General features: G+C 45.3%; 1 protein-coding gene across 1 annotated transcript in view; it reads left to right on the top strand.

Annotated features, from left to right (window-relative positions):
- The first annotated feature begins 279 nt into the window (after positions 1-279).
- Positions 280-19,241, top strand: part of LOC139344550 (polypeptide N-acetylgalactosaminyltransferase 10-like) — a 79,048-nt gene continuing 60,086 nt past the window's right edge. The window contains exon 1 of the mRNA XM_070982833.1: positions 280-566. Coding sequence (XP_070838934.1) covers positions 408-566 — 159 coding nt within the window. The 5' untranslated portion in view covers positions 280-407. The remainder of the gene's footprint in view (positions 567-19,241) is intronic.

Below are 19,241 nucleotides of genomic sequence, written 5' to 3'. Positions count from 1 at the left end.
GCTAAACTTAAAAAAAAGTGTGTTGGACATTTTTCCGAGGTGCATGTGAAGGCAGCACAGGTCGTCAGTTGGTCATAGAACTTTCCATGATGACTTAGTCTGGCTTTGCTCCGGTTATTCGTCCATATTACCGTGTCATCAGGCTGTGATTACACAAGGGGAGCTCGCATTTTAAGACACTTCACATCTCAGAAGTCTTCTGCTGGCCGAGCCCCCACCTCCTCACCCCGTCTCCGGCGGAAGCACAGCGATTTGCTCCCCCTAGCGGAAGAGCTCGCAGCCGTGGAGCGTCACAGCGCCGGTGTCCGTCCCCCAGTCAGAGTGAAAGTTGTCTCCGCTTGGGAAAGCGGGGCTCCGGGACTCGCCAGTTGCCACCGCCGCTGCTTGACACGCTTACTCCGGGAGAGATGAGGCGGAAAGAGAAGCGGCTGCTGCAGTTCGCCGGGCTGCTCATAGTGGCTCTCCTTTTCCTCCCCAACGTGGGGCTGTGGTCTTTGTACCGGGACCGAGTGTTCGACAACTCGCCCGACACTGTGGACGGTCCGGGCGGCATCCCCCAGATACAGGTAAGGTTTCGGCCACGGGCGTCTCAGCGTACCCGGGGGGTGCTCACGGCTGTCGGCTGTTTTGTCGGTTGTCTGGCCGTGTAACAACGGCCAGGGTTTCCGCCAGAAAACCCTAAAATGTTTGTTTGGTCGCCGCAGTGGAGGCAGACTGACGCCTGAAACGCTGCGTGCTTCTCAGCGCTTCTGTTCTCGCCTCAACGGTTTACCCCCAAACGCATCAACCTTTACATTCCCATACTGTGCGTGTGAGTGTGTGTGTGTATGATGGGATTCACAAAATGGACCCTTTTAGCTCCGTGTTAGCACTGGTAGGTCATTAGTTCCAGCGAGCAGGGTAAATAGGGAGCCACGTAGCTAAAGCCGGGGCTGGGCGTCGCAGTAAAGTTAAAATAACACGGACTTCAGGAAGTTGTCAAAAATGTGAAGCGGGCGGTGCTGCGTTCACAGGTCGACGGGCGTCAGCGCCAGTTAAAGGTGCAACACGAGTTCCGCTTTCGCTGTGGTGAGTTCAGGTGGTCGTGGGCTCTGATTGCACAGCAGGTTGCTCCTTATTGTCAGTGATTTGTTGACCCACATTGTTTGATGTGTAATCATCTTTTTTTTTTTTTTTTTTTTCTCCACGTGTTTCAAGCCCCTGTGTAGAATTGGCTTGTGTTCACTGTCAGTCAATCCGTTGGTTCCTTTCATGGTTAATCATTGGCTTTCTAAGTTGACAGCAAAGAGGAATTCTCCATCTTAACTTCCCAGATCCCAAGGTGACTCCTCAAACTGCTTATTTTGTTCAACCAAAAGTACAAAATCCCAAAATATTCAAATGCAGTGATGCAGGCCTGAAACATCAAACAGCAAATGCTCACGTTTGAGATGCTGGAAGCGGCAGCAGGTCTGCTTTTCTTCTTTGTAAGTGACTGAAACCATCTGTTGATTGTTTAATCGACTAACTTATTCTGTCAAGTTATTATAACTTTGGTGGAAACTGGCGCAGGCCATATGACGCTAAAGTCAAAGAGGTTCAAATCTGACACAGAGGCTTCAGAAATCAGAAATCCAACACACGCAGTAAAGTAGATTTTTAATTGCGCCACAAGTTGTAATTTTAGTCCAACTAAAGTTCAAGTGTTCTATGTCTTGGCTCATCTTCTGGGACACATCTGATGCTTTTTTCCATAAAGGTGTCATTATTCAGATTTAATCATGTATTCTTGTGTTTGTCTTTACAACACTCACGCCACTTCCTGCTGCCATCTTTGTTTTGTTGAAATAGTGAAGTCGCACCTCATGAAAAGAGTTTAAATCAATTTGTCTGAAGAGGAGGCAGAATATTTTTGCATCAGTAGGACAGAAGAGCCTTAAAGGATTCTGGAATAACTCCATCAGGTTTGGGCTCTCAAGGTTCGACTCGAGCTCGTCTCTGCGCCTCGGATTGAATCATCAATGCGAAAGAATGAAAAACAAGAAGAAGAATAAATGAGAGGCGCAAGCTGGAGCTGGGGGACGCATTGAAAAACCTCACCGAAACAGGCCGTGTTTGGCAGACAATAGTAGCTCCTCTGATTCAAATGAGGCAAATCTGCTGAATGGAGGCTTTCACTGATGGTGTGTGTGTGTGTGTGTGTGTGTGTGTGTGTGTGTGTGTGTGTGTGTGTGTGTGTGTGTGTGTGTGTGTGTGTGTGTGTGTGTGTGTGTGTGTGTGTGTGTGTGTGTGTGTGTGTTTTGGGTGGTGGTGCAGTTTGTCCAAATCCAGCAAACTTGCTTGACTGGGCTGATTGTAGAAGGAGCAGAGTTCAGTTTTGATGCGTTAGCGAGAGCTCGTCCTCTGAAATGAACGTTTCCTGCAGAATAAAACTGCATTCATGTAGCAAATAGCTCCGCAAACAGCTATTTTCATTATCAGTTCATTTGTTCTGTAACTGTTGATAAATCCCCACCGAAGGTCCGCAGTGATGTTTTCTCCGCCTTGTTTTTATCGGCAGCTACGGCTAATTTGCAGGCTGAATTGTGGGGATGATAAAACCAGCTTATTCTGCACAGATCTCGTCCAAGGATTACGTTTCTCTGCTCAAGTTTGGATTTGATGCCTTTAATGACAAGACGGCCTTATGAGCGGGATTAAAGGACGTCCACCAGGCCGGGAAAAGCCTGTTACATATTAGCAAGCTATAGCGATAGCAGCTGTCAACCTCCAGAACGGTTTGATAACAGACAGATAGGCTGATTTGAAAAATGAGGCCGGCTTTCTCCAATAACCGAGACGCCTCTGCAGCGAGAGTTCAACCAAAAACAGGGAAATTAATGTTCTAGCTCTAATTCCTTTTCCCAACCGAACTGATCGAGTCTTTGCAAACGTACGCCGCGCCGTCATCATCACCTGAGCTGAGCCTGACGGATCCTGACACATCTCCTCTGGTGATTAATGGAGTTACTCGAAGGCGTAATTGCCTCGCTCGTTACACGTGTGGCCTCAGAGGTGTGATAGAGGGCTTCTAGGGCTCACCTGAACACTTTGACCTTCTGCTGTCGCCATGCTAATCGATGTCCAAACCGGTGTTCGAATGCTGCCGGGTTTTTAATGTTTTCATTTGTTTTGAAGGGGAAGGAGCTGAAAGACTGATGAAAGAGTGAGAAATGGAGCTCCTCCATGAATTTGTCCCAAAACCCATGCACATAAAAACAGGTGCGTGCTCTTGATAGACAGGTACAAAACAGTGTCCGCCAGTGTTGAAACGTCCTCACGAAGGAGTGTTTCTGGGCCGTGTGCACTATTGTTGTGATGGATGCCAGCTTCAGTTCCCAGAAAATGGGGTTCGGCACAGGCTTGATTTCCTCCGACGCTCTTTACTTTCTGTCTTGCTAACACTGCATGCATCTGCTGCTCGCGTGCTTTATTTTGGTGTTTACATTTTTGCTCATTGAACAACACATTTATCCACCTCTGCACCTCAGGTGTAGACATGCAGGTGCAGCCCTGTCCTCAGCGCGTGTCCGAGAGTCTTTCTCGGGGGGGTTGACCCTCTGAACCACGCTAACGTGACTCTATCTGGCAGCTACAAGTAGCGTGAGCTGCGATCATGTGCCCGTGCATGCGATGCCTGAATGACTTTTTCATACCACTTTAGCAAACATGAGCTGCCTCAGAGCACCGTGACGGCGACAGAGAGGCGATTTGCACATTTCCCGTCTTATTAAGGACGCCTGTTGAAGCAGAGGTGGCTCGGCCTCCACCCGCCTGCTCCAGCAGCTCAGGTTAAGTGGGGGAGGCCGGAGAAGACAAGAGCAGCGGGTAGAATTAAAAAGAGGCCGTGCAGCGTGACCCGCCGCCTGCTGCGCTGACTGTCTGAGTGACTGGACGGACGGTCGGCACCGGCTGGGACGCATGCATGTCCTGACAGCAGCCTGGCAGACTTGTGCAAATGCATTAAGCTATCTTCTCAACAGGTTCAGTTTCCCCATAGAGCGTTACTGAAACAGCCACGGGTGGCGTCACCACAAGGTCTGTTGAGCCGCAGATTGTCTCAGATATTCTGAACATGTTTCACCATGATGGATGGAGCTTCAACAGGCGACGCTGCCGCCCACGTTTCTACATAGATACTGAGTTTTAACCACATTATACAGTACTGTTATTAAAATGAATAAGCTGAACTAAGGTCGTTGGTGAAATGCATTTCTGCTGTTGTTTGGTGTTAGTTTACGTTTGAGGTTTTCAAGGACAAAAAACACACGACGCTGAGCATCCATCCTGTTTTCCATTTGCTTCTGTTCGTCGCTTTCTCTTGCTCTTTGGGTGTTTCTTGGAGGCGAGGTTCTGCGGTGTGCCTCTATTTTCTGAAAAACTAATTTTATAAATGTGATTTTCTCTCCAGTGAGGTGAAAAATGTCCACATGTTGGCTGTACTTCGACTAACTTCCAACCTTGGGCTTCAAATCTACCAAAGGTGGACTAAGCTGCCTCCAGCGTCTGTAACTCAATACTTCCTGTTGCTGCCTCACCGTCAAAGCCTCTTTCTGCTCTGAAGCAGTCGCAGTTGGAACCGGCATGAATTATTGATCGATCAATCGACTGAGGAAATGAATCAATAATGAATCTTTTAAGTTGCGGCATCTCAGATGTGAGGCTGCGCTGCTCTTCTGTGGCTTGGAGGTGTTCATCTCACCGTCGACAGGCATCATGTTGGCTCGGATAACGCGACTGTTTTCCGTCATTATTTTTCACACTTTCGCTGATGATTTGTCATCTGTATATATGAAAAATAATCAATAGGTTAATTGCTAAGGATGCCTGGGAATTAAGAAAAATAGTAGAGCCCAACCCAGCCTGAAAATATTGACTCATCTACATCTTTGCACATACATGTCCACCTGGAAGCGATGCATGCGTATTCCCAGGTCGGCTTCCATTCTTGGGGCAGCTCACCGGAGCGTTTTCCTCTCACTAACTGGATGGAATCAGCTCTGATAAATGTCGGGAAGATAAAATGTGATCTTGAAAGGAAAGTTGGCTGAGATTAACTCTCCGACAAGCGAACGTCATACAAGCTTCAGTTCGCTGGAGGCCACATTTATGAGCCACACGCTGTAGGCTGGATCACCGTTCATTCATCACTGCCAGACCTTGTGCGTTTCCCCTCTGACACATGTACAGTGCATCCCCTGACTCACACACACACACACACATGCAGTGCTTTTAAAGCCAGCAGAAGGTCAGCCAGCGACCGTCTGTTATATTAATGAGCAGAGCTCAGAGTAAACAAGGACATCTATGTAGAACGTCTCAGGACAAGGAGAAATCCTGGCCGAAAAGTACTGAAAGTCGTCGGGTCTCATTTCTGCCTCAGAAGTCGCAGATTAATCACAGCTTGCCCGCCAAATTATTACTCGCGAACAAACTGGTCCTCTGAATAAATACCCCAACTGCTCCAGTCTGATTCTGAATTCCCCGACCGTCTCCTCGTGATGTATTCCTACCCCACAGCCACAATGCAAATCAGATATTTGTTTGACCCCCCTGTCCTCCAGGGCTCCCACAGGCCTTAAAAACATTGCAAGTCTGACATTTGTCCTCTTAAGGAAAAATAAACAAACCCTTGATGCTTTATTCATTTATTTTTAACCCTTCAGCCCCTTCAAAAGAAGACCTGTTGTGTACAAGTGCGCTGAGAAATGATTGGACCCGGTGAAATACCCTGAAGTAGCCTCATCGTTAAATAAGAAATGCTAATATTTTCACATTGCTTCCTGTATATTTTGATATATAGTATATAATGTGCTGTAGCTCGGTGAATGACAGCTAAAGTCCCAGAACTGGGCCAAACTAGACGCATAAAGTCATGTAAATGTCCCACATTGTGATGCGTCGTGCAGTCGTCTGGAAGGCCCGGTCCCCGCTTGTCCTCGGCACTCCGGCGGTGTCGAACTGTTTGACCCGCAGCGCCCTGTCTGTTTCCTCTCTGCTGCTATTCTGATAAACATTAAAGTTGAATGAGAGTTTAGCCCGTGGTTCTGCGGAAAGTCTCTGCTCTATTGACATCATGTGGGAGAGAGGGGAATGATGTTTCATGCCAGTAACAGGCAGCGATTTCAGGGCGCTCGGGAACCTCGAGGCTGCACCTACGGGAAGCGAGACTCCAAAGTGCACAGAAACAAAATTGAAATTGAATGGATTTAGGGTGCCCTCGCAAAACAGCTCCTGCAGATTGCACCACGGGTTTGAGGAAAAAAACGAGCCTCCTCGAGGCACATTTTGGAATTGGGAGTAATTTCAGGCTGCAGTGAATTTCCTGCAAACAAGTGAGGGAAATGGAGACTCTCTGCAATTAAGGAAATCACATCAACTCTATGAATCCTGTGAGGTTAAGAGCAATTAGAGAGGCTGTGAAGTAGGATTAAGGCAATTTAACATGGTTTATGATAACAGTTGTGAGAGTTCATTAGAGTCGATTACGCCGCACATGCATGCTTTGTTTTTGTAAAAATGACCCTTTATTTCTGCAGGAGTGACCTCTTAATATTTGTTTGTCAGTGTGTGGAACATCAGAGGAGTCAATGACCTGAAAAGGAAATTCATGGTTTTGTCCTCGAAACCCCCAAATTATTTAGTAATCAAACAGTTATTCTGTCAACAAACTGCTGATTTTCCCATCGTCGTCCACAGCTGAGATCTCTTGTCGCGATGACGTTAAAAACGCTGGGTCTAAACAAACCCCTGAAATTAGCGAAACATTTTTGGAAAGTGAACGAAGGCGAGCATGAAATCTGTGGCAAACATGAATTCAGCAGGTTCCTCCTGGCTGGTAGCACCATGAAGCCTCTTCCCTCCTGTGTTTTACCATAATTAGAACTGAAGCTATTAGTCGATCGATCAATTAGTCAAACTACAGGAATGTAATTGGAAGCGTTTTAATAACTGATGCGTCATTTCTGAAGCAGAAAACGTTCACAGGCTCCTCAGATGTGAGGGTTTGTTGCCGTTCTTGGTGATATGTGATGGTTAACTAGTTTTTAGGTTGTTTGTCAGACAAAACAAGACATTTGAAGATGTTACCTTCTACTTTTTATGCGTTTTTGTAAATGATAAATGAGCATTTTTCACTATTTTCCAACACTTTCTTGACAAGACAAATGATTCATAACATAATGGTTATAATCATTAGTTGCAGACGTTGAAATATGATCAGGCAGGCCTGAATGTTGTGGAGGAGCTTAATGTGATAAATAGCATGTTTCTGATAGCACTATATTACAGTGCATGCAGTCCTTCTCAGATTCACAGCATAATGTGATGTGTGATGATGTGTTCATCCCATCCTAACGAGAACATTTGTCATTTCTTCACCGCAGAGTGAAATGTTCACAGACACGTTCGGGAATGTAAAGCAAAAATTAACTCGAGCTGATGTGAAATTTCGTCACAGCGAGATTATTGAGAGAGACAATAAGTCACATCGCTCCAGGATTTTGTGATGAGGAGACTGGCTGCTAAAGTCACTACCTGATGCTGTTTCACCGAGCTGTGGGCTAGCTGTGCTGCTACACTGGGAAATGAGATTTTACCTTTAATGTGCTAAGCCTCTGGAAACGAGGGAGGCTGAGGGATGAAAGTCATTTGCAAAGACAAGTGGAGTTCCTCGCTGCAGACTTAAGTCATTGCACTTTATCACTCAGCGCTGAGACAGAGGGGGAGGAAGGGAGGGGGTGAAGCACCTCGGGAGAGAAAGGCAGAGCGAGCGGGTAAAAGAGGTGTTTGTTCACAGGCTGACTTTGTTGGAGAGCGTTTCCTCCCCGGGTTCCTCGCACAAGGCAGACGTTGAGTCGCTGCTGGCTGCGGCACCGGTGGAGCGCTGTGCAGAAGCTGCTCTGTATGCCTGTCAGGGAGCCGCTGCCCCAGATCAGCGCAAGGAGCCAAACGGGGGGACAGGTGCAGCAGACAGCCTGTGGATACCGAGCGAAGAGTTGGGCTTTTAATTACAGCCACGTGGGGTATAGAGACTTTCTCTTTTTTTATGTTCTGATGATTACGATAATCCCTGGATGCCAATTTAAAGCCGGCTCTGTGCTTCACAGTGCCGAGCCTCGCACAGAATAAGATGCACTCTAACGTGTTATGTTGAGCATATTTAGTTTTTCAGAGCAGGCCTGTTTTCAGCACACATCTATTTCACAGTCACGCTAACCGGGGGTCAGATATGAACGTTTCTGGGCACCAGACCAAATCTGTGTGGATACACAGTCTGAATCATGCAGTCTTTGCACTAGCTTTATAAAGCCTTGCATATGTGTTGTGCAGCACTGGACACCAGTTAAAATGTGTGCATGAGCAGGAGCTTAATGTTTTTACCCCACCGTGAATCCGCCTTTCGAAGTTTGTTTTTAAAAATGATGTCCTTAATATTCCTCACCACAGAAAGAGTCTCCTGAATATTTTAACACTACTAGAGATTGTCACAATGAAAACTGCTCAAGCTGTGAAAACGGCTGTTCAGTGTCTTTTTTGTTGCAGTACCACAGCTGGCCACTAGGACACATCTGCAGTAACTCGAGGTTTCTACTGGGCGGGTTTCTGTGATGCCATGCGTTTGCTCTGTCCTCCAAGTGTCTCCAATCCCGACCAATCGCATTTCAGAAGCGTGTTTTTCCTGCCGAGCTTTGCTTACTTGCTCAGATCGTGTTTATTAGCTCGTTTTTCTCCTCTTCTGTATCTTCTGCTCTTAACGTTGTCGATCTTTGTCCTGAGACTCTGTGAGACACTTTCTGCTTGTTGAGTTTGCGGTCTGATGGCTGACTCTGACCCTTGCACTCCTTATTATCAGCTGCTGGCAGTCTTGATGAAGTAGGAAATAAAGGTCCCCGACTGCTAACTGCGCTCATTATTGCTGTTGCTCATCACATGAATTTCTGAACTGTAAAATATTCCTGATTAATTCGAACCATTGAGAACATGTCATTAACTGTGGCGCCCAGATGGACCTGAGCTCTGCTTCACCTCCAGTTGTCTTTGTAGTGTTTGAATGCGTTTCCTCTTCTCTAAGCGGGAAACACTGCGTGTGCTTCCACACAGCGCCTGACCTGTGATGGGTTCATCCTTCTGAAGGGAAACACAGTGTCGTTTTTCTGGACAGAATTCTTGGTTTTTCTTCTTCCAGCAGTGCACTTTGATGCGTGGAGTGTGTGTCTTTCTGCAGCTCGTACTCTTGGAGTTCACAGCGTTTAAAAGCAGTCTGGTGTTGGCTTTGTGAATATGAGATAAAAGCTGTGTGTGTGTGTGTCTCTGTGTGTGTGTGTGTGTGTGTGTGCAGAAGACAAAGCAGTATCTCCTCCACATCGCTGCCTGGCTGCACCGCAGTAAAGATCAGGTGATAAGGGAAATGGCAGTCACGACTGTTAAATCAGCCAAGCATCATGGGAAAGAAAGAACAGAGTCCATAGCAGATGACATGTTTAACCTCAGGCAGTTTTTGGTGCTGCATGTTCGACTTGCTCACGTGTGTATTAACAACACCGTGGTGCGTTCACATGCTCTTCAGTGATGTGGTTATTGTCGGCCTTGGGCAGTAACCTAAATCAGAAATGTCAGTATGAATGAAAAACATGGTTTCCTCTTTCAGGTTGAAGGATTTGGAATATCTCAATGAAAGCAGTTTGATTTGTGGTGGAGAAACATTACATGGCCCATTTTAACCAGGTCAAGGTTTATTCGCACCATTTTATTATTATTTTTCATCAAATCTGCACGTAAAAGGTGCAGGAAGGTCTCCGTATAATTCTGTTATCCTGCTGCTTTTGTTTTTTTTTTACCATTTAAAAAACTAAAATTAAACTGAAACAATGTTACTAGGGTACAAAGCAAAAAGAAATAAAATAAAATAAAGTTCATTGCAGTTTTAGCTTTTTAGCAATTACTTATCAAGGTTCATTTATTGTCATTTTGCAGCACAAAGTTGCAAATGAATGTCGTTTCCCCTTCATGCTGCATGTACATCGAACATATGTACAAATATTTAAATTAGAGGCCTTTCGTAGTACATTTTGTATATATTTCATCTGTGTATGCAGCTACATAATGCTGACACTTTGCACATGGCCCTAACAAAAACAAACCGAAACTATGTAAATCTAAATATATAAAACTCAATCTGAACTGAACATCTGAAACGAAACTAACTAAAACTAAACTTAAATCCCAAACTGTTAAAACCTTCATGCGAAGAGGAGATGAGAGCAGTTTTATATGCTTATTATATAAATATTAGAACTGTTGGTGGCGTTTTATTACTTTAAGGCTGCTTCCTTTCCCAGGCAGGAGTTGAGTCAACAACACTGGAGCAACAAGTCTTCAGACCACGTGACGCTGTCCTTATAGAAGTATTGTATTTACTGAAGGATGGTTTGAGGTTTTACGGTGCTGGACTGGTAGGAATAAAACTATTAATGACACTGTATCACAAACACGGATGTCTCCATCTGCTGTCAACAACAGCTGAGAGAATCCCGCTAATAAACGTGCTAATGTAAGGCTGGCTGCTGCAGCAGGTGTGGGGCTGTGAATGCTTTCAGTGTCGTCTGCCATATCCTGATTAGCCAGAATAATCTGCTCTGTGTGTGAACGTAAACGTGGCGGCGGAGGGTTCAGCTCTTCGCTCAGACACTGGCGTAGCGTAAGCTGTTGTTCGACCTTCGTCGGCCATGTTCCCACAGTTCCCAAGTTTCCAGAATGAAACCTTTCTTCCCTCACTATTAGGCCGCGGCCGCCCCCCCTCCTCTGCGAGGTGTGACGGCTTTGTTTCATACTGACAGATCGTGGCGCAATAGATGTTTCCCATAGTTCAGAGAGCTTCAGAGGAATGGTTTGAGCTGAGCCGGTCGGTGTCGTTTTCTGGTCTTAGAGCGCTTTTCAGCAATCAGACTGCAGCACACCAGCGCTTCAGAACAGCTGTTTGAAGATTGACGTGCTATCTCCGGGAGAAATGGCAGCATTTTTTGCTCTGCTAGACCGTGGCCTTCCTCACTGAGCCACTTGAAGGAGCAGCAGGTGATGTCACCGCTAGCGTTTACGAGGCCTTGAACATTTCAGACGCACGTATTCACACCCCCCACCACCCCCCCACCACCACCACCACCCGTCTTCATCTTGGATCATAATCAAGGCAAATTTCCTTTTTTCCCCTCATCCTGTAAAATATTTTCATTGGCTTTGATTAGGGTTGTAAAACGATGCGTGAAAAGACAAGCTGTGTGGGTGAGGAGAAGGTAAATGAAACGAGCTATAAATGCTGGGATTTTTTCCAAGCTGGGGGAACGGCTGAGGTGGTGGCTGATGCAATGTACTGGATAAACAGTCCTTTTTAATAGCAACATTAACACTGCTGTCACTCAAAGCAGGTTGGGTGGATTTTTACTATTTCTTTTTTTGCAGTTGCACTGGACAACACATTTAAAACCCTATGACTTTTGGTTTTATTGATATAGCAAATATTATAATTGAACATTTATGCCTCAGTTAATTGAACTGTCGGTTGCATTTTAAAACTACAGTGTGCAACTTCTGTTCATTTTATGTACAAGTCAGATTCCAAAAAACCACAAAACATAAAAGATTGTGATAATTTGCAAAATCTTTTTCACATGTACTCAGATGAAGAGAGTGTATTTGATGTAATTTCATGTTGTTCCTTTATTGAGCTGGTAAGGATGATGTTGTGGTTTGCTACCAAACACACTGACCATTAACATGCTAGCTAGCTTGCAAACCGAACCATCTTGGTCCCTTAATATAATATAAAATATCCATGGAGCGTAGTTGTAGCGTCCACTGGTCCCAACCATTCCAGATGTACTGTGTTTTCTAGAACTTCCATCGAATGGTGAGACAGAGCTAACGTGGTAGCTTTCTACCAGGTTCAGGTTGAAGCTGCGCTGATTTCATAAGAGAATCTGCTGAAATATTGGTGTGAAATTTCCAGCCGTTAATGCTGAAGTGACTTTTCTCTTTCCAGCAGAGTCGCTGTGGAGAAAACGGCCTTCATCACAGATTAATGCTTTTCATGTTGTGGCAAAGAACTTCTGTTATCTGAACTTCAGCTCAGTTCAGTTTGTCGCCGCTCTGATCGTTTGTTGCGTTCAGTTTGTCGTACGAGTTTGACATTTGATGTGAAGGACAGATACAGTTTCAGAGCAGGAATACAGCTGGACTTCCTCATGTCGGCTGTAGTATGTTGAATTTTCCTTTCCCCACGTCATTTACAGTGTTAGCAAAAGATGCTCGAGTGCTGCAGGAAGTGACGTGTCTGGCGTCTTTATACTGCTGTAAAATGTCATGTTTTACCTAAAGAACTCCTTTAGACAGAAATGGTGGAAGTCATCTTTCGAGGAAAGGCGACACACGCTGCTTATTGGTGACTCACTTGTGTAGCTACTTGTGGAAATGTGATTTGCAGTAGTTGCTTTCAACCACCGATGTGTGACTGACACGTGAATTAAGCTGGTGATGAACATGTCACGCTGAGGGAAAAATAACTCACATCCTTAGCTGCTGTACAGTTCTACCACGCTGCCACTGAAAAGAATCAGTATGTCACCAATGTCAACAAGTTTCTAATTGCACTGGCAGCAGTTCAAAGTACTGAAGTCGAAAAATCAAGAGAAGATTACATTTCAATGGAGTGAAAGGAGCCCATTGGTATCGAGTCTTTTCCCTTTGGGAAGAGGGTCAAAGAGGGTCATTCAGTATTTTCAGACCTTTGCACTGCATGGGGGTCTGGTGGATGTTTGAGAAGGCGAGGCAGAGCTCTCAGTGATTTTTCAGGATGTGCACACAGTTTTATCAGTTGTATTGCAGTTTTACTGAGAAGCTGAGCACCGTCTCTGTGAGACTGTATCATGACCTTCGTGGATTTGATGCCAAGGGATCCTGTGTAACCTCTCGAAAATGTTAATTGTTCTTCAAGGCTCTGGAGAACAAAGGCTGCCCTGCAGTTGTAATAAGCTCACTAACTGACTGCAATAAATGCCTCGTTTCTTAAAGCGGCAGTTCACTCAAATTAAGAAAAATACAAAACATTAGTTTTTCATTTGCCCTGAGTGGAACATAGCCATGCAGACAGTTCAGATTTCTGTACGCAGCCTGTCGACGCCTGTCTTTGTCTTTGCTAGTTCTGAAACCCATGGTTAAAAACCCAGAGGCTTTAATTCATTCGCTGAGTGGGGCCTGTGAGAGGGAGTAAACTGACCATTGAGCTCAGATTAGTCTGTTATAAAGGGATTCAGTTTCTAATGATAATGGGCAGAGAAAAGCAGCCAATTTCAGAGTTAGAGTAGCTGGAACCTACAAATGGTTTGGCCTTGATATTTATTTAAATTTCTGAGATCAGTTGACTAAACAACAACTGTCAGTGCTGTTGTTGAGGGTTATTTTAAGGTAGTCACCACTCACCTCCATTGAGTTGGGTATCAGCGGAAATCTCATGCTGAATCCTGGACAAATGAAAACAGTCTGCATGGCTCGAAGCTACTTAGAGGTAAGTGTGGGCCTTTGAATGGAGCTTTTAAAGGAGGTGGCTTCTTTTTGCCTTTTAATCTTGAATCGAATGAGTCATTGCTGCTTCTTTTTCTGGGTCCGTGCTGCCCAGGTGGACTGATGCTTGTCCATTATTCTCTGTACGCGGCATTGATGTGAGACAGCAGGCTGCAAGGAGCTGGTCGACCTTCAGGGTGTTTTTCCATTATGAACCAGCCTCTGAATAGGGGTCCGTCCAGCAGTTCTCAAAGCGTTGCCTTTGCCCACTTTGTTTCTCATTATGCTCTCATATTGGCCGGTTGTGTGTTGAACCCCAAGCTACCATCCTGTGGCCTGATTGTCCCCTCACTGACAAATGTTGATAATTACCTTCCAGTGGAGCTGTAAAAGCTCTCCCTGCTGATCTCATTGATTCGCTCCTCCTAACCAGTGCTGGGAAGGAGCAGCATGCCTCCAGCTCTCTGGCTTGCCATGGCACAGTAAAGCTTGGCCCAGCAGGACGGAGCAGCCGTAGGGAGAAGTATGGAGGGACGCTAGCAGGATTAGGACTGCTGAGACAACTGATTTGCTGATCATTATGTAAGCCACATCTGTCCCCCGTCCCCTCTGTGGTACCCGGCCGCCCTCGCTGAGTGCAGCCAAACCCAGCAGCAACACGAAGAGAGGAGGCTCCGAGTTCTTCTTACAGAGAGGACGCCAAGGGAAGGGGTGAGGAGGGGGGAGTAAGCATGCTCCTGGCTGCTACTTGCAGGAACACTGAGCAGATGATGGGGGTAACCGGGAAAATCTGTGTTCATATAATGACAGAATGGGTGATCAGCCAAGTGCTCTCGATTCCAGGACAAACGCAGATTCAGTAAAAGCTGCAGTGGAAAGCAGCAACCCTGAAATGTTTGGCAATTTAGCTTGGATTGAACGATTTTTCAAAGAGCTGTAACTCTTCATGATATTTTATGGCCGCTTTCCATCTGAATTTTTCCCTGCAGTGTTTTTTTTTCTTGCTGTCATTTTTGCTATTGGACCGTTTGGAGTGGTTTCCTGGTAATCTCACAACTTCATCATTTCAATTAGCCGTCATCAGATGGCTTCTCGCTTTCCCCCCTCAGCCAAACAAAACAAAACTGAACTAAAGCTTAAATATTTGAGTGTTTACATTTGTAAATAAGACATCTGTTGCATGTCTGTCCTGAGGAGGGATCCGTCTTTTGCTGCTCCTGATGCCGGGGACATGCAGGAGGTGGAAGCGCTGTGGTAGCTCAGTTCTGGCATGTGCAGAAGCAGATGTGCGTGTATCTGCGATTCTGCTCCTCTGCTCTGCTGTAATCACACGGCTGATGTTTTTAGTAACCTTATCAGTGTGTTTTCTTACCAGATTAGCTCGCGGTGGGTGGAGAAAAGGAAGCAGGCGACGCTTCTGTTTCCTGTGTGTCTCCCATGTCATTTTTCCTCTCTTGCTCCCTTCACTGGACTTGACATGGAAATTCAAAATACACACACATATGAATGGGTGGATGGAAGCTTTTTGCTTCTAAGCTCTCCGTGTAGGAATTTCTCTGTCTTGTCCTCCCCAAGGACAGTGATGTGCAGCATCCCTCGAAGAATTACTCACCATGCTGCTAACGCAGGGAAGATTATTTCCATCACTGTGCCTTGACCCTTCAAAGGCCTGAAGGACAGTCCCCTGGTCTGCATTAGATCCAAGGACCATGGGATGTTAGGAGAGGGTTGGCGGGACAGAAGCTGCTCTTTGAGCTGGCAGCGCCACAACTCAGCACTTAATGACCAGCGTACAGTATTTCTCTGCTTCCTCTCAGTCAGACATGATAATAAGGAGCTTATTTGAACAGCACTTTGCTCAGATGGGTTTGGACAGGAGCCAGTGCAAGCTGTGATCATGGCAGCGGCAACATAGCTGTAAATTAGCGCTGAAGCCCCTTCCAAATCCATCACACTATGTCTCCTGTTAAAATTCAGTTTTAACTTGAATGCCATTGTGGAATCTCCCTTGCACAATACTGCCTGAGCTGCCTTCAGCGGGTTAACATATGCTGCGTCAAACACATCTGTCCAAGCCCAGCGTCGTCCGTGTTGTTTACTTTTCAATACTTAGAATTTGTTTCCGTGTTGAGGGATTAGAATAAGATCAGTTTTGTGCTGCCAAACAAAATCTCATAAATCTTTCAAACATTTAATAGATTGTCCTCCTTTTGCAGCAGACTGGTGCAGGTGTGTTAAGGGCTTGTTGTCGTCATTGATGGCAGTTGAGATAAACAGTGACTCGCAGGTTTTCTTCAGAATAAACATCCTGCAAGGGGTGAAACTCTTCACACGACATGAAAGTCTCAAAATTGCCAGTTTTCATTTGCGTTTCCGTGTCATGCATCCAAGAATTAAGCACAGTTCTGTGCCTGCAGAAGGCAGACAAGCAGCCATCTGCCATGGCCTTTGTCCATTCCTCTGCCTGGTATTTCTGGTCGCAGCAGAGCTGTGGATAATGACTTCTGTTGGGAGATGAGACGCTGTGTGGCAGCCCTGCTGGGCTTCTCTTCCAGGGAGGTCTCAGTGCCTCAATCTCCACCCGGAGATCCTCAACTTCAGCAGCAAAGAGTAGTGCAGATGGAGCCCAGGGAATGGGCAGGATTTGCAATATATATACAGTCAGAACTCCCAACCAGCTTTTCTGTAACACAGTATTTCTCTGAGGGTTAAGAAAAATACAACTCCGAACCCCAGAAAGGGTTCAGCGATGCAGCCGCTGCCAGCTGCTGTTTTCTTTACAGTGTCAAAAGGTTTTTTTCAGGAAGACTTTTTCCTTTTTGTTTCCTTTGCCCTTTAAGATTTTGCTGCTTATTTAGTTTCTCTCTGTACTTCCACTAGTTCTTCACAGTCTGAGTCATCACACCTTCAGGATCTTGTTTATCTTAAAACAAATGATTTCCTTCGCTAGCCTTCAGTTGGACTTTTTGCCAGAGAGATGGAGGACGGCATAAGAGAAAAGTCAAAAGTGTGACGCCAACCAATTTGCAGGAGATGATATGATTCACATTTGTTTTGCTGTTGGATCAACAGCTTGCTGGATCTGTAGCTGGTGTGGTGGTGGAGGCACTGTGGTGGTGCAGGAAACTATTTTTAGAAGGTGAGGATTGGTAGCTTATGTTTCTGTGTGATGAGCCAGGACAGTCAGGGCAAATTGACTTGTCTGTGAAGTGGCTGAGGAGAGGAAGAGGAAGAGGTGGAGGAGGAGCAGAGAGTGAGGTGGAACAGGAAAGACAGGTAATTGTGTCTCTGGGGCTCGAGGTGGATCTGTCTGTGATCTCACAGAACAGGAAGTGGAGGTAAAAAGGAACAGAAAAGTGTCCTCTTCTGGCTCCAGGGTACCTTCACATCTCAGCGGGAAGAGAGGAAACAGAAAAGGGGAGTATTGACCCAAGGTGGTCTGATTTCTCCTCCTCAGAGAGTGAAAGGGCTGGCTGTTCTTATCAGCCCTTCCAGTACGCCGAAGGCTGTCAAAAGTTCCTGCAGGAAGAGGATTATGGTTTTATCTTCTGCATGTTTGCCATGTATGAAAATGCAGTGCTCCATCAGAATTCAAGCAGCCACAGCTCAGTGTCAAATGGACTTTTGCCACAACCCAAACTTTCCCATGAAACCCCAAGAAGCTATTTTCCTGCCTTTCGACTGCTGGAACGTAGGATTGAGTTTTGGGTTCAGGAATAGCTTACGGTTTACTTTGGTATTTTTGGTTATTACTGGTATCAGAAGTATCGCTTGGGATGGGAATTTTTCTGTTTGTTTCAGTGTGAAGCCTTTCTCGCGTTTTCAGTCGGGACTGTACGCTAACAGCTGTTACTTTTCAATCTATCATAAACCTAATTTGTTTAATCCATTTTACGTAACATTGAAACAGGTCTTCAAATTAAGTGCATATCTAGTAAAATTACTTGTGGTTTCAGAAAAGTATTCAAAGTGCAAGTACAAAATCCCCCGTTTGCATTACTATCAGCTAGCAAACTGGAATCTCAGAGGAAATTTCGCAAAGACTAGCTTTGGAAGATCCTCACATTAGCATCAAATTAACCTTGGAATATGTTTTCTGATGGAACGAAGAATGTGGATTTTGTCCCCCATCACGTCCGCTGGAAGCTTGATCTCTCAACGGCTGCTATGAACAGAAGGACTGTTTCAGTGTGCATGGAGGCGTGCAGCTTTACCAAAAACTTGAAAAAAATATTAACCTTCTCTTAAGCCACCATGAAAGGTTTGGTTGGTAACCTATTTCCAAAATATCAAGATCATACTTGCTCCCTTGTCTTTTCTTTTTCCTCTGGTATTGCATGAAAAAGGGGTGTTGCAAATTGGGCCTTCTAGTCAGTGCTACTCTTCATCTATAATATCAAATGCAGCAGAAATGGTATGCAGCCTGAGGGGATGTTCAGCCTGCTAGGCCCAACTCAGGGCATTAAAAACCCCCTGCGAAGCTGCAATCCTCAGCAGTTACAGGGATGGTGGAACAGGCAGTAGTTTACAAAGACTGATAAGAAATTTAAGAAAAGTAAAATGTGTGTTTTGTAGTTCCACAACAGAACAACTTGGTGACAAATATAGAACAGATGCAAGAAGGAAAGCACCGTTGCTTTCTGTGTAATGCAGGTGTATACTTCACGCCTCAGGCCTTCATTCAAGCCTAAGTGCTGAAGGTGTCAAGCAGCAGGCAAGAAAATGAATTTGTAAACAAGAGGAAGGGAAAAAAATCCGTCTATTACTCTGCAGAGCTCCTATTTATCTCCTTCCTTTCAGCAGCACCTTTGAAGTGATCATTCATGGATGACAGCGATATTACCTGAGCACTGTACCTCTAAAAATGAAAGAGGACTCTGAAAGCAGCGAGCATTTGCACCTGATACTTAGTAGGTGGGCCTGCATGCAACTGAAGCAGAACCAAGGACAGTGTATTGTTCATATTTCTATCCAGATTGGCCAAATAATGATGCTAATTGTGAAAAAATCTGAAATGTACAGGGGACAACTGCAGACAAGCTTTGCAGCTGCTGCTGGATGGTGAACTACAAAACCTAAACTTTCATTTTCATTTCATACAAAGTGCAACTCAGAGTTCATTGAACATATGCACGTATCGGCAATCATTAAATGAGTAAAATCAAATAAAATACTGCATTTTAAAAGGAACGCCACAGTGCAAAAGCTTCAGGCTAAATTCACAACCTTTAAGATGCTCTTTAGCTCAGAGTCAAAGAAAGCACGCTCATTGGAGAAAGCAGCTTGGTCCATGTCTCTCTGGCATGTCGGTGCTGTATTACTGCGTAACGTCCCGCAACAGCTGCTGAGAGCCTAAAGCCACAGCAGCATCGCCAATCCCACCCTATCTGACCGAATAGCAAACATAATCTGCTGTTGGGCAGATTAACAGAAGACCACAGCAGCATGGAAATGAGGTTAGGCAGCCAGCATTTCAGAGAGCCTCTTTATAATCTGCAAATCCCTCCATCGAGGTCACCAGGAGGAAACTGATGGACCAGGGACTGACAGTGATTTCAGGGCCTCTCATAACGTCCTAATTCAGGTGTTGTCTACATTTCAGGACTGAGTGTGTTGTAATGTCTCAGAAATACTCTCCCATTCCATCATCCACACAGTTATTGACTTCA

The sequence above is a fragment of the Chaetodon trifascialis genome, chromosome 16 (genome assembly GCF_039877785.1).
Source record: "Chaetodon trifascialis isolate fChaTrf1 chromosome 16, fChaTrf1.hap1, whole genome shotgun sequence".
NCBI classification, from domain to species: domain Eukaryota; kingdom Metazoa; phylum Chordata; class Actinopteri; order Chaetodontiformes; family Chaetodontidae; genus Chaetodon; species Chaetodon trifascialis.
Note: the sequence above shows the minus strand (reverse complement) of the source record. Positions and strands in the feature narration are given on the sequence as shown.